General features: G+C 40.9%; 1 protein-coding gene across 1 annotated transcript in view; it reads left to right on the plus strand.

The window, feature by feature from the left end:
* The window catches only part of ROS1 (ROS proto-oncogene 1, receptor tyrosine kinase), a 92984-nt gene that overhangs the window by 16328 nt on the left and 61288 nt on the right, over positions 1-15368 (plus strand). The window contains exons 6-13 of the mRNA XM_081094756.1: positions 1945-2093; positions 3076-3214; positions 6161-6362; positions 7000-7076; positions 8858-8980; positions 9144-9328; positions 10506-10603; positions 13728-14224. Of these exons, the coding sequence (XP_080950882.1) occupies positions 1945-2093; positions 3076-3214; positions 6161-6362; positions 7000-7076; positions 8858-8980; positions 9144-9328; positions 10506-10603; positions 13728-14224 (1470 nt within the window). The remainder of the gene's footprint in view (positions 1-1944; positions 2094-3075; positions 3215-6160; positions 6363-6999; positions 7077-8857; positions 8981-9143; positions 9329-10505; positions 10604-13727; positions 14225-15368) is intronic.

A 15368-nucleotide genomic window follows, 5' to 3' on the forward strand; every position in this document is an offset into this window, starting at 1 on the left:
ACAGCCAGTGATATGCTAGGGGAGGAAAGTCACCCTGGGGGCAAGGCCCCACCCTACAATTGATTGACCACAGCTAGGCACCTGGGGCTTTCCACCCCGTGACCTTCTGTACCTGGCCCATCATCCTTGCTCTTCTCACGTCTGTTCAGGGGTGGGCAAACTTTTTGACTCGAGGGCCACAGTGGGTTCTTAAACTGGACCGGAGGGCCGGAACAAAAGCATGGATGGAGTGTTTGTGTGAACCAATATAAATTCAAAGTAAACATCATTACATAAAAGGGTACGGTCTATTTTTTTTAGTTTTATTCATTTCAAATGGGCCAGATCCGGCCCACGGGCCATAGTTTGCCCATGGCTGGCTCAACCTGTGGGTCGCGACCCCTTTGGGGGTCGAACGACCCTTTCACAGGGGTCGCCTAAGACCATCGGAAAACACATATATAATTACATATTGTTTACAGTAGCAAAATTACAGTTATGAAGTAGCAACGAAAATAATTTTATGGTTGGGTCACAACATGAGGAACTCTATTTAAAGGACCAGAAGGTTGAGAACCACTGGTCTAACTGCCTACAGCAGAACTACTAGCTGAAGGTAATTTATGCTATAAACAGTGGATAGCACTGCATTCCTATCATTGATATCATATCTTTGTGATGCTGGGCTGTTTTGGTTATTGCTGTGATAGAAAACAAGTACCATGAAAAACTCAACATGGGACAGGAAACAAGATGGTGGTACCCAATCTGATATCAATATTAGAGACATTGTACCGTCCCCCAAAAGCACACAGATCCCATTAGTTAGCAATCATTTTAAGGATGAAACACATATATTGTTTTGTCTTTAAATGTATGTGCTATTTTTTCAAATCTATTAAGTTGATAGAGCATGCATACTTACGTTATAATAATAAATGGAACTGTTAGATAATTCTTTTGGTCCAGAGAATCCTAAAAAAACTACTGAGAAACTAAAGATTTCATAACTGAGGAAGTTTGGAAAACTGATTTACATCCTATTTTAATATTCTGAAATTATACTACCCACTTAATTATACAATTTGGTTAGAATGACAGTATAATTAGTGCTTTATTTTAAATTTCTCACTGGCTTTGGACCAGTGTCTGTACCACTGACAGATAAGATGTATCCAGTCTAAATAAAGGCATTTGTGCGTACAACCATATCTTTAGTTTGTTACAACAAATCTTATTACCCAGGCACCTAACACCTTGTTTGTCTTGAAAACATGATCCAGTTACCTGTTGGTCTGCTATCTTATTCTACATGAGATACCCTCCATGCCCCTTTTCTACATGGCAGGAATGATAGTAACTAATAATATATTGAAATGTGAACAGCTATCATTTATTAGGCATTTATGAGTCGGGTTTTGTTCTAAGTAATTTATAGGTATCAGCTCTTTTTCTTTTTTCCTCAGAGATATAAGTATTATCATTGGTCTCATTTTACAGATGAGAAAAATGAAGCACAGGTATAAATACCTGCTTGGGGTTGCTTGGGGCTGTATAGCTGGAGAGGGATGTAATTTGAATTGTAACCCAGTTATCTCATTCCAGAGCCTTTTGGGCTGCGCACTGTATTAAAAGTAGTATATAGCTCAGTTTAGCTTCTCTTTCTCATTTGGTTCACTCCTGTCTTGATATTTTAGAATAAACTACTTTACCTCTTTTTCCATATACATTGCCACGACTTTGAAACAAATGTCTTTTTTTAGCTATGAAATATACATTTACTTGTATGTGTAAAACTCTGGTCCCTTCTACCCGGAAAAGTAAAAGTGTTTAAGAGGATGTGGAGAAACTGGAATCCTGCACACTGTTGGTGGGAATGTTGGTGGGAATGTTGGTGGGAATGTTGGTGGGAATGTTGGTGCACGGTGAATGAAATCTTGTTCCACCCCCCCCCCGCCCCCCCAGAAAATGTAGACCTCCCCACTGCGCCCTTTGCTTCTTCCATTGGGAACCAAAGCGTGACATTGCGATGGAAGTCTGCCAACATCTCTGGGATAAAATACATCATTCAGTGGAAATATGCACAGCATCCGGGGAGCTGGACTTACACTGAGGTATGAAAAGCTGCCTATGTACTTACGCAGTCTTTTCCTCCAAGTTAGGTCAAGTGCCAAATTACTACATGTAACCGATAGTAATAAAAGTGTAATATGCTAATTAGACTGGGTGACCTTCCGGACGAAGCCCGGGCTGCAAGGGAAGCCTGGGTCCCGGGTGCCAGGGGGAAGCCGGTGCGGCAGCTGGGGAAGGAAGGCCTACTCTTGCATGAATTTCGTGCATTGGGCCTCTAGTTATAGGTATAAAAACATATAGGGATAAAGACTCTTCTGGGGAAGAGTCCAACATAAAATGAGTGGCTTGGATTAGGTGAATTTTAATGTCTGCTACTCTGTAACATGTTACTGCTAAACCCTTTATTTTTTGAGGAAAATATACTAGACATACATATTATTCCTTCAGCACAGCAGCATATAACCAACTACTCATATTATTGGCCATTCTCTGCCCATCCCACTTAAAATGATTCTAACGAGGATAAAGGGCAGGAAGGTATCAGCACTCTCCCTTTTAGGAAAGCAGGAGCCAGTTTAGGAAAAATATCCCTAAGACACCAAGTATACAGGATGTCCCCCCAAAATGTATACATACTTTAACAGCTTAAATAGCTCAGTTGATGTTTCTTTCTTTTCAGACTTAACCCATTGGAATTAATAATGGTTAAAAATATGTATACATTCTTTTGCAACACCCTGTATTGACTTGAACAATTAAAGTAAAGCTTTGTGGTAAATGCCAAATAATTGAATCCATGATTTTGCGGTTTTGAAGCAGGAAAGAGTTTCTATGTGATTTATGCAGACTGACATCTGGATGCCTCAGCTCCAAGCGCCAGGCCTTCATTTCATCTGGCCTGGGAGGTGCCAAGTCCCCTACACCCAAACGACCACCCACTTTCTCCAAATTAATCTGTGCTCGGGAGTCACGGTGCAGGCAGCGATTCTACAAGTGCTGATGGTTGATCTCTCTTTGATCCAGGCCGTGTCCAAACTGTCCTATGTGGTTGAGCCCCTGCACCCCTTCACTGAGTATATTTTTCGAGTGGTTTGGATCTTCACAGCCCAGCTGCAGCTGTATTCTCCCTCGAGCCCCAGTTACAGGACTCACCCTTATGGAGGTATGGCGTGTCCTTATTGCGTATGAAATAGATTATCCTAAAGCTTTCCTTTAATGTGTTTTTATTTTAAACAATGAAATAAATCTGTGCCATCATTAACTGATCCATTCAGCAATCGAGTTCCTATGTGCCAGGTAGTGTTCTCGATGCTCACCATACCTCTGCGATCAAAGCAAAAAGCCCTGCTCTTGTGGAGTTCACATTTTGGTGGAATAGAAATGAAGCAGTAAACATAATAAATAAGGAAGGTATATCATAAGTGGGAAGGTGCTGTGCCCTCTGTTAGAGGAGTGTTTTGACCAGGATCTGTCCTTTAGGGGATTGGAAATGGGGGGTTGAGGGGAAGGAGAGTGGGGTTGAGTATAAATAAGATGGTCAGAATAAGGCTCAGTAAGCAGTTAGGAATTATGAGAGGTTTTCTTTTTTTTTTTTTTTAATATATTTTATTGATTTTTCACAGAGAGGAAGAGAGAGGGATAGAGAGTTAGAAACATTGATCAGCTGCCTCTTGCACACCTCCTACTGGGGATGTGTCCTCAACCAAGGTACATGCCCTTGGCTGGATCGAACCTGGGACCTTTCAGTCCGCAGGCCAACGCTCTATCCACTGAGCCAAACCAGTCAGGGCGAGGAATTATGGGAGGTTTTCAAGCAGAAGAGCAATTGTTTCACATGCCCCCTAGAAAGATAATTTTGGCAAGTTCACATGGAATAGATTGAGGGAATGAGAGAGATTGGAAAGTAGAGAGACCAGCTGGAAGGTTACAATATTACATTTATACTACATTTTATCAGAGATAGCTAAAAGAAATACTACATATTTTGGAGCATTTTCTGATTTCTTCTTTTGAAGATGTGACTTTCGCATCAGGAAAAGGATGCAAGCCTAGAGCCTTTTAGGGAGGCGAATTCCTGGGGCTGACATTCAGGGAGAGCTGCCTGGTGCCCTCAGCCTCAGAGTGAGCTGAGGGAACCTGCGAGGACTAACTGCAGGCCAGATGTTAGCTGTCCTACCCTCTCAGTTCTGGAGATGCAGCTGTGTACAGAGACCTTCTGATTGAACTAGGCCCTGGGCCTAAGGAAGGACAGCTGATGAAGTTGATTTGGGCATTTTCCCCTTCTCTGATTAGTGTCCTCTTCTTGCTTGTTAGATTTCAGGGTAAGTGTGGCCACCTCTGCGGGTTATTCCCTGACCATTCCCTCAGGTCAGACACTGAGCTAGGAGACCATGTTTGCAATGTTGCAGACCGGAGTAGAAGACATGCATCCGTCTTTGTTCAGAAAAATGCCTCATATGCTTCAACTGTGCTGGATCATTTTCCAGTGCTGGAGAAACACTATGGCTGACAAATAAAAATAATGAAAAATGCAAATTTTGCTTTCCATTTCTGGGCCTTTCTCCTGGATATGCCCTCCAGGTGTCCCAGACCCTGTACTGGGTGTCCTTTCCATAGATAGCATCTCATGCTTCAATTCTCCCTCACTTTTCTAGCCACATCAAAACATATAAAGTTATCTATTTTGTGTTCCATTGACTCATGGTCCTATTCCCTGTTAGCTAGGGAAAATACATGACTTTAGTCGGTATGACCGCCTTGTAATTAGGGCCCTTATGTAGGTAATTTCTTCACCAGCAAGAATGGTTTGGGGCAAGAATTACCTTGCCTAATCTGACCAGTCTTTCAGGGAGGGCTTTTGTGGGGAGATTTGGACAATAATCACACCTTGTAGGTGGGATGAACTTGCTTGAAGTGGAGCAGATTATATCTGGCCTTAACCGTGATGAGTTAGGCTTTTTGACATAATTCCCACTTCCTTCTTCACCACGGTGACTGAGTGCATGGAGCAGCGGAGTGACGCATTGATGTTTGTGTTTGCTGAAGATCAGTCTGAGAGGTGGGGAGGAACTGTATCAGAGAAAGGCTGACAGATCAACTAAAGGCCTTTTTATTTTATTTATTTATTTTTTAACTCTGTTATTATTGTTGACACTATTACAGATGTCACCCTCCCCTGCCCCCCTCTGCCAGTCCAGTGTGAGGGCTGAACTACCTAATTTCTCCCAACTCTAATAAATCAAGGGTGACATAGAGCATTTGCCTGAAGTGTTCAGAGGGAAGAGGCTACTAAAGAGCAAAGGGACATTAAAATGCAACTTTCTATGGAAAGAGGAAGTAAAACATGTGGTTTCAGGGATGGGAGGTATGAGAAGTAGATGGAGATGTAAATGGAAGGGAGGCTGTTAAATCATTTGTTTTCCTTTCTGTTCTTTGCCACTTAGGTAGTTTCTGAAGTGTATGATGCTTAATTAATTAACGCATGCTCCTTTAATTCTTTGCAAGGGAAGGAGTGTAGCTAAAGTGCAGTCAACCTGGATTCCAAGGGACCCTGGGAGCTGGGGGAAGGAAGGTATAGTCTGGGTCATCGGTGAAGCAGACTGTTCTAGCTCAGGCTTATCTGAACACATATCTTCAGCTGGAACTGGTCAGGCATAGCACTCCAGAGAGTGAAAAGGCCCCAGGACTTAATTCTTTCAACTTGTGCTAATCATTGACTCAGTTTTGTTTCCCAATTCTTTTCTCCTTCCCAACTTGCTTCCACCCCACATTCAGCTCTTTCAAGTCTCTGGAGATTTTTGACAACTTTTTTCTAAAATATTTATCCTATCTGTATGCTTCCACATTTAATTCTAGTTCATAAGTTGGAAGTGGGGAAAATAACATTTGAAAGTCCCTTAGGAAAACAGCTAACGGGTAAGACTTAGGGATCAAGAGTTGCAGCTCATAGATATCTTACCACCTTCTGTCTATCACTTATTTTGACTATTGATAAAAGTATTTCACTTATGTTACCTTTTCAAGAAAACAGGACATTGTTTTCTATCCTATTTAAAAACTTACGCCCTGTACATGCTTCTGCTTACTGTGTCACCATTGTCTCTTCTAGTTCCTGAAACTGCTCCTCTCATTAGAAATATCGAGAGCTCAAGTCCTGACACCGTGGAAGTCAGTTGGGCTCCACCCCAATTCCCAGGCGGACCTATTTTGGGTTATAACTTAAGGCTGATCAGCAAAAATCAGAAATTACATTCAGGAACGCAGAGAAGCAGTTTCCAGTTTTACTCTACCCTACCCAACACCACCTACAGGTAAGAACTACGTGGTGCAAGGAAAGCGTAACCAGCATGGCTGTAGGCATAATAATTATTTAAGCAACATAGTTTAAGTGTATTTTGAGAAGTCCCATTGAATCTGTACTGTTGGGATGAAGTTGTGTTTCTCCTCAAGCTTGCATGCTTACTAGATCACACATCTTAAACAGAGACATTCTCAAGTATTTCTGTTATAGTCAGAGGATCCTTATAAATACGGGCTAAATAAAAGACATCATAAATACCATGACTTTCATTTCTTCATTTAATTCAACATAAAACAGTAAGGAGGTGAAATTCTGTTAATGGTATTTTGTATTAACTGTTAGGGGTTATTATTTTATTATTGTTAGCTTTTCGAGCATTTACTAAGGCCCTCTAAATTAGGGTAGGAATGGGGTCATGCAGATAGCAGAGTTCAGTGTTTGACCTCTGTGGCCCTGAACTGTTCTATGGGAAATGCAAACAAGGATGTGATTGATGGTCATTTAGTGCCCAGCACTGGCACCAAGTAACTAGATACATGCATTGTCACATTGTCCTTTAAATAGAAACATGATTGCTCCTTCTATTTTTATCTCCTGTTCACACCGTGCCATGTAAAACACATCTCTCCCGATTGTTTTTGGACCAGGTTTTCTATTGCAGCAGTAAATGAGGTTGGTGAGGGGCCAGAAGCAGAATCTAGTATCACCACTTCATCCCCAGCAGGTATGGCCCAGCGCCGCTCTTCTGTGACACAGAACTTGAGGGGGTGGCGAGGGTGGGTTCAGGCCTCGAGGTCCTAGGTCATCCGGTGTTCCTCCAGACCTCCCTCCTCTGCCCAGATGGACACTGTCTTTTTAGTACTTGGTAAGCTTTCAATTTGATGTATAGAAGTAAGTTGTTAGATGGAAAAGTTTCACATTAGAATTTAGGAATTTAAAGCGTAAAATCAGAAAATTTAGGGATTCAAAAATGGCCTCAAGCAAATCCTTGGTTTCAGGTAAAATCACTAGTGATTGTAACACATTTACACACTTACGGGTAATACATGATCTTTCTGCCTCAACCCCCATTTTATATTGTGCATCATTGTCATCTAATACATAGCAGATATCTCTTCTCCCTGTCTCCTTAAGATTTTCAAATATACCTAGACTTAATAATCTCCATGTTACCACTCTGAATATCCAGTCTACCGAATTAGCTTTTGTTATTTTATAAGTATCCTTTTTTTGGCCTTTGGAATTTTAAATATATAAATATATATAAATAAATAAAAATATATATAAATATATATATAAATAAATATATATTTTATTGATTTCAGAGAGGAAGGAAAGGAAGAGTGAGATAGAAACATCAATGATGAGTGAGAATCATTGATCGGCTGCCTCTTGCCCGCAACCCGAGCAATGTGCCCTTGACTGGAATCAAACCCAGGACCCTTCAGTCCTCCTTGACTGGAATCAAACCCAGGACCCTTCAGTCCTCAGCCTGATGCTCTATCCCCTGGGCCAAACCAGTTAGGGTGGCCTTTGGCATTTTAACAATTGCCTAGAGAGACCGAACACTTATTGCATGATGGCTAGGTGAGCAAAATAATAAATGAAAATGCTTTCTAAGAAGCACCAGAAATATTTAGGAATCTAAATAGGAACTCAGTGAAATAGTTTTGAATAACACACAAAGGTCCAGAATTCTCGGCGTCTGTGGTCTATTTTCCCTAGAGCCCATTGGCTGATGGACTGCCCTTACCTAACAGCACACACCTATGCCCGTGGGCACTGAATGTCACCTATCTCCAGCCTTTGTTTCCTTTGGCTGTTACTGGACTCTAGGAAAGGAGAGGTATTTTGGCTATGCAAAAAACACGTCCAAAGGGCAAGTTAAATATAGAGCAGGCTTAAGCTTGTCGTTACTGTCATTATTGCATAACATTTATGAATTGCCCTACAAGTGTTCACCAGCACACACTTCATCAGTCTCCAATAGAACGGGACAGCAAGCAGCGTTCTGCTGTCCTCAAATTTCCTTCCTCCAAAGACTTTCCTCCTGCCTCAGGGGGCGATATTAAAGACAATATGAAGACAACCAGTGCGTGCGTGTGTGTGTGTGTGTGTGTGTGTGTGTGCATGCGAGCTATGTAACACCCACTCTGGCCTGGGCTGGACCACCTCCACCAAGCAGTCAGATCCTTATGGCTGACCTTAGTGAGCTGAACTTCTCTGGTGGCAAGGCTGTTGAGAATGGCGATACTCCATGTCATGTTATTTTGAGGGCACTTAGAGCACATACACATACAACCCACTTGGTTGACACTGTACTTGCTATCCCAATCCTAGAGTCATGTGATTTACACCACAGTTGAAAGGCCCCAGTGCCTTCAGAGGAAATCTGACCAGCCTCTTTCAAGTGCTCGTCCCCTTGCTTTGGAGGGTGGCATTGATCTTCTTGTGTTGATGTGTATATGGTTGGGGCTGTCTCTGGACATCGTGTTGTCGTTTTAGTTCAAGAAGAGGAACAGTGGCTCTTTTTATCCAGAAAATCTTCTCTAAGAAAAAGATCTTTAAAACATCTAGTAGATGAAGCACAGTGCCTTCAGTCAGATGCTGCACACCATAACATCACAGGTCAGTATAGTAGAGAGAAATATTTCCTTCGTGTGAAAAGAAAGATCCAGGTTGATTTCTCTTTTAATTTCTTCATGAAAAATTAAAGAACGGAGTTATCTTTTATGTAAGTTTTTTGTCCGGTGCTATAAAATAACGCACGTGCGTTTGCATGGTCTTCTAGGAATATCAGTTCATGTCCAGCAGCAAGTTGTTTATTTCTCTGAAGGGACTCTCATATGGGCCAAGGAGGCTTCCAACATGTCTGATGTGTCTGACCTGAGAATTGTTTACAGAGGTTCAGGATTGATTACTTCCATCTCCATCGACTGGCTTTATCAGAGAATGTATTTCATCATGGATGAACTGGTTAGTCTGAGAGTTTAAAGTAAATAAGCAGATACTGATATTAATATATATATATATATTAGATGTATTTACAAGTAAACATAATTTTTCATTAAATAAATATTTATTGATTATTTACTACTAGAGGCCTGGTGCACGAATTTGTGCATGGGTGGGGTTCAGCTGGCCTGCCCCGATGGAGGCCCATCAGGCCGGGCCGATGGGGCCGGGGAGTAGAAGGACCACCTGTGGTTGACCAGCCAGCCCCACCCCCTGGTTGAACTCCTGGTCGAACTCCCGGTCAAGGGGACAATTTGCATATTAGCCTTTTATTATATGGGATGTTTTAGACACTAGGTTAACAATGAATCATAGATCTGCTCTATAGGATGGTCTAGACCAGCCGTGGGCAAACTACGGCCTGCGGGCCGGATCCGGCCCATTTGAAATGAATAAAACTATTGAAAAAAAAAAAGACCGTACCCTTTTATGTAATGATGTTTACTTTGAATTTATATTAGTTCACACAAACACGCCATCCATGCTTTTGTTCCGGCCCTCTGGTCCAGTTTAAGAACTCATTGTGGCCCTCGAGTCAAAAAGTTTGCCCACCCCTGCTCTAGACTTTACCTAGTACTAGTCCTGATCTGCCATTAAATCATCTTTATTGGTGATTTTTCAGAGCCATGAGTTTATGCTAATGATAATTCATCTCCCATAAGATAGAGGTGGTACGTGCATTATAACTAGGTGGGCCTACCCATCATGGTCAAAATCAGCTGCAAGCACTTTGAATTATATAGTAATCAGCGTTGACTTTAGGTCTCTGGAAACCAGTATTACTGAAATCTTTGAGAAGACAGTCTTGAGGTGTTTCACGTTTCCTTCTTTGAAAGGACAGGCTTATCACAGTCACTATGGCTGGAAGTCCATAAGCTTGGGTTAGCCTAAGTATTAAAAATGGTTGAGTGCCTACCGAAGCCAGGAAAATAGGTACTTGTATTTAATTAATGTCAATAGGATACAAACTCATTAGGGCATAGGAATTAAAACGGAGTGTTAGGGCATTTTCATGTTTTCAAAAAGTGCTCAGTGATCAGCACAATTCTAAGCACAGAACAGATGCCCAAGAAATATTCATTGGCCAAATTGAATCCAAACAGATACTAATCATATTGCTGGAATTTTGATTCTCTAGGTATATGTTTGTGATTTAGAGAACTGCTCAAACATTGAGGAAATTACTCCTCCCTCAGTTATTGCACCTCAAAAAATTGTGGCTGATTCATACAATGGGTAAGTGGATTAGTCTTGTAAATATGAATTCTTCCATGGGTAAGAAACTTTGGGAAACTTGCTTAGTAATGGAACATTGTCACCTCAGAAGAGCCCATCTATGTATCTTAGCTCAAATTGAAATAAATCCAGGTAATGTTTTCATTCTGTAGAGCCAGGAGGGGATTTCTTTCAAACTGGATCCACAACTTCTCTAGTTTTCCCTTTCTCATTCACAGTAAAATATGGGTATATGTGAAAGACCTCTTGTCTGGGGCTCAGGGACCTGGGTTCTAGTACTGTCACTATTTTGTGGTGCAATCCGGGTCTCATTGCCCCCCTCCATGCTCCCTGCAGGAAGCCCTTCCATTTCCGCCTTTTATTGCACTCTTTCTTTTGCTGGGCAACTCAGCATCAGTTCATTTCTTCGGTCTGGTTCTTAAACCTATGAAGAGGCTGATTGATCAGAATGCTGCCAGCATCTACCTTAGGAGACAAGAATTGATGGTTAAATACAAGTAAAACTTTCCCATTACAAATAACTATTTTTCCCTTCCCTACAAATGGGATGAACACATTTTAGCTCAGGTGTGCTGCTATAATGCAATAGGACCTCAAACAAGTAACTTCATGCCCGTGACCTTTATTTTATCCCTCCATATGAGGATGACTTCCCCAGCTGGGTTATTTTGAGGATGGAATGAGGTTCTCACTGTGAACGTATTTTGTGATCTCCAAATGCACATAAATGTGCAAGATGAAAGCATAGAAAGTTATCTTGTAATTTATTTCTTAACTATGGCCAGATAATTATAGGTTAGTAACTAATAAGCAAGGCCAATGTTTGTAAGATTAGACGAGATCGGGCGCATTCAGGGTGGTACGGCCGTAGACCAATGTTTGTAAGATTAAACATTTTTCTTTCCTGTAGGGATAAAGTTATTTTCATTTTTTTAAAAAGTTCATACAACCTTTTATTGTTCTTAAATTAACCTTCATGAATAAAAGATTGCTCAATATTGATTTAAAATCAAGCCTTTCTCTTCATATTAATTCATAATTTTCTAGATATTTATTTTAATATCCTAGGTTTGAAAGAATCACTGAATTACAGAAAAAAATTTTAAAAAACCCTTTGATGTAAGGCAGGTCCTTTGGACTCTGAATCTTATTTTTCTCATTTGTAAAAGTCTGAAATCCTATTAAGTGTACCTTTGTTGCTGGCAGTTACACAAAAGGACTCATTCTGAGGACAGTGAACTTCGCCCACTAAATCACCCTCAAAATGCATCTCAGTGAGGTCTTTGGTGGCTCTTTTTCCCCCATAAATAAAAGGTTGATTTCTGCTTAGCTTTTGAAATGTGACTAGAAATAATAATGATAATTAATAGTTATTAGACACTTAATATGTGGTTTTAAGTGCATTACTTCAACAATCCATTTAATCCTTGTTCAACACTATGATGTAGGTGCTTTTAATATCCTAAGATTATAAATAGGAAAGCAAAGAAGAGGTTGATTTAGTAATTGCCCAAGATCACACAGCTATTTTGGGATGACACCAGCACATGACTTCCTACTCTGAGACCTATCTTCTAATCATCTCCCCAATCAGTGGTAGACTTTCTGTAAAAACCAGTTGTAACTTTTAGCAACACTTAGGGAATGTACCTAAAGCACTCCATGTGGGAAAAAGTTGATTCTCCTGCTATTAAGAAAGGTTTCCTTTATGCTGTCATTTTGCACCATTGAATTATAACCTCACCGAGTGTGTACCTGCTATAAACCTTTTCCCTTCTCCCCTCATCCTTGCCTCACCCCCTTTCCTCTCTATATTCTACCTCCCACACCCCAGCTCTCCTCACCTTTCTTTTCTTTGTCTTCCCCCCACCCCGCAACGTGGCGATGAGCTTTAGAAACATGCACTCCTCTCTGCCTCAGTATAAGAATTGTAATCTTTGCCCCATAACTTTTTCCTTCTATCTACTCTGAAATCTCTAAACAATTTGAATTTGGGAAACAAAAGCAGGAAGTCAAGAGCCAAGGTGTTTCTGCTTTTTGCCTGCCACAATCTTCCCTTAGGATAAAGAGCGTAGGTTCATATCTCAGCATGGAGTTTATATCTCAGGATAATGTTCTGGCACAGGAGTCTTGAGCATACTGATACTGATTTGGAATAGTCATCCGGAGAACACGAGTGGGACTGAATAGGATGAGGACAATGATTTGACAGTTGTAGCTTCGAACCCTGCCAACCCATGGGTTTGTGATGAGAAAGACTTGCTAAGCAAAAGTACATCTGTCTCCATGAACACAAATCCAAAATTGGCTACATTCAAATGAATAGTTTTATGTTTTAGTTAATATCCTGACAGATTTGATTATCAATGAAGTATTTTAGCGGTGTTTCTTTTTTCATTATTATAAATTCACTTACACTGCTCCCTCGATGTTTGGCTTCAAATTATATGAATTTTCAAAATTCCTCCATTGGCTTCTTTCTTCTGATTACTGGGTGGTCCTGCTCCCTTTTGCGGTATTTCTTCATGAGTTGTAAAATGGTAGCCCTAGTGCTGCAATTGTAAATATTTTTAAAAGCTTAGTCTACTAAAAATGCAAAGTAGCTTCACTAAATATTTATCATAAACTAATAACTCAGGTTTTAAAAAAGTGGTTGAAATGTTTTTGCTTTCTTCCATTTTTTCATTTACAATGCATGGGAAAGTTTATTGACAGAATTAGACTTAAAAATTTGTGGATTTTGGAGAAAAGTTTTTTATAATAAATAACATGTGTAGCTGTGTAACTTTTATATAATGTGTATTCCTTTAACAGTAGGTTCCATTAGAAAATCCTTAAATCCTTTTTGCTTTTAAATTCTATGATTCTAAAAAGTCATGTATAGTGAGGATGCTAAGCATTAGAAACGAGGCTGAAATTTTTCAGTGTTCCAACTTCTAACTTAAATGAATAGAGCATGTCTTTAGTAAATGTCCTTACTCTTTTGGCCCTTGGGAAACCCTGTACTTATTAACTCTGGAAATACATGATTCTGATTGTACAATAGGATAAAGTAGTGGGTTGAGGAGGTTACTCATCTACCTTTGCATTGAGTCAAACCAGACTTCTTTTGTTCCCACGTCAGGTATGTCTTTTATCTCCTGAGAGATGGCATTTATAGAGGAGCTCTCCCGGTGCCACCTGGTCAGGACTCAGAAGCCATGCGTATTGTGGAGAGTTGCACATTAAAGGACTTCGCAGTAAAGCCACAGTCCAAGCGAATCATTTACTTCAACGACACCACCCAAGTCTTCATGTCAACATTTCTGGATGGCTCTGCTTCCCATCTTGTCCTCCCTCATGTCCCCTTTGCTGATGTGAAGAGCTTTGATTGTGAGAACAATCACTTCCTTGTCACAGATGGCAAGGCTGTTTTCCAGCAGGATGCTTTGTCTTTTAATGAGTTCATCGTGGGCTGTGACCTGAGACACATAGAAGAGTTTGGGTTTGGGAACTTGGTCATCTTTAGCCGGTACACCCAGCCATACCCCCTGCCGGCCCGCCCGCAGCAGCTCTCTGTGCTGTTTGGATCCTACCAGGCCCTGGTTCAGTGGAAGCCTCCTGCCCTCGCCATAGGAGCCAGTGAGTGGCCTCTCCCCAGCGTGGTCATGGCCTCAGTGGAAGGAAAGGAAAGGAAAGCTTGAACTGCTTGACATTGTCACTCGGTTTTGAGAGCTCATCTGTGATGATGCACTCATCAACCAGAGTGCTACTTAGCGCAAAAAAGAGTTTTGACACGTTTAGTCTGCATTTACTAGTTTTACACTGGGAGGCTCTCTATGTTTTTCATTTATATCCCAACAGAATGGCTCAAATGTTTATTAAGTGTCTATTAGGAGCCAGGCACTGACAAGCTAGTCTGAGTGAATATTAGCCAGGGGGTTAGGGCACTTGGGTTGAGGTTTTCTATCCATTATAACCTTTAATTGACTTGAACAACTCCCTAAAACTCTCTAAACCTGAACTTGTATCTCTGGAGAGGCAGTTTGTGTGGCAAGTAGGTAGGTGGGCTCTGGAGCCGGCCTGCATGGACTCAAAGGCTAGTCTTGCCATTTATTAGCAGAATGACCCTGGACAACTTAATTAGTTTCCACTATTGGAAGATGGGGATATTAATTCTTTCTATGGGATTGTCATGGAGATTAAAGTAAGATGCGTAAGAAGAAAACACAGAGGTCAGCAAACTTTTTCTATAAATGAAGGACCAGGTATAAATATGTTCAGCTTTGTGGTTCATACGGTCTCTGATATAGCAACACTGTCTTTGTAGTGTAGAAACAGCCATAGATAATATGTAAATGAGTATCGGTGGCTGTGTTCCAGTAAAACTTCATTTACATAAACAGGAGTGGGCTAGATTTGGCCCCGGGACTGCAGCTTGCCAACCCCTAGCCGCCTAAGGTATTTAGCAAACATTGTCTATTTTCTACTTTAAGACAAAGTTAATTATGCCTGTTTGCTGTATATCACAAAGACAGCTGCAAATGAATAAGCAAATTTTGGGCTTCTGGGAGAAAAGTGCTATGCAAGCACTAGAATTATATTAGAGATTCACCACAAGCATTTGCTTATTAGGAGCCTGGTTCCACCTGGTGGTGTGAGAGAGACCCCTCTGACAATTCTGAGCAGCAAGTGTCCTCTGATTTGTTGGGAATAATGACTCCATTAACAAGCAAGATGAGTGGCATGGGTGGAATGGACACTGTTCTAGTTATACCGTCAAACT

Source organism: Myotis nattereri (genome assembly GCF_964212035.1).
Source record: "Myotis nattereri genome assembly, chromosome: 6".
NCBI classification, from domain to species: domain Eukaryota; kingdom Metazoa; phylum Chordata; class Mammalia; order Chiroptera; family Vespertilionidae; genus Myotis; species Myotis nattereri.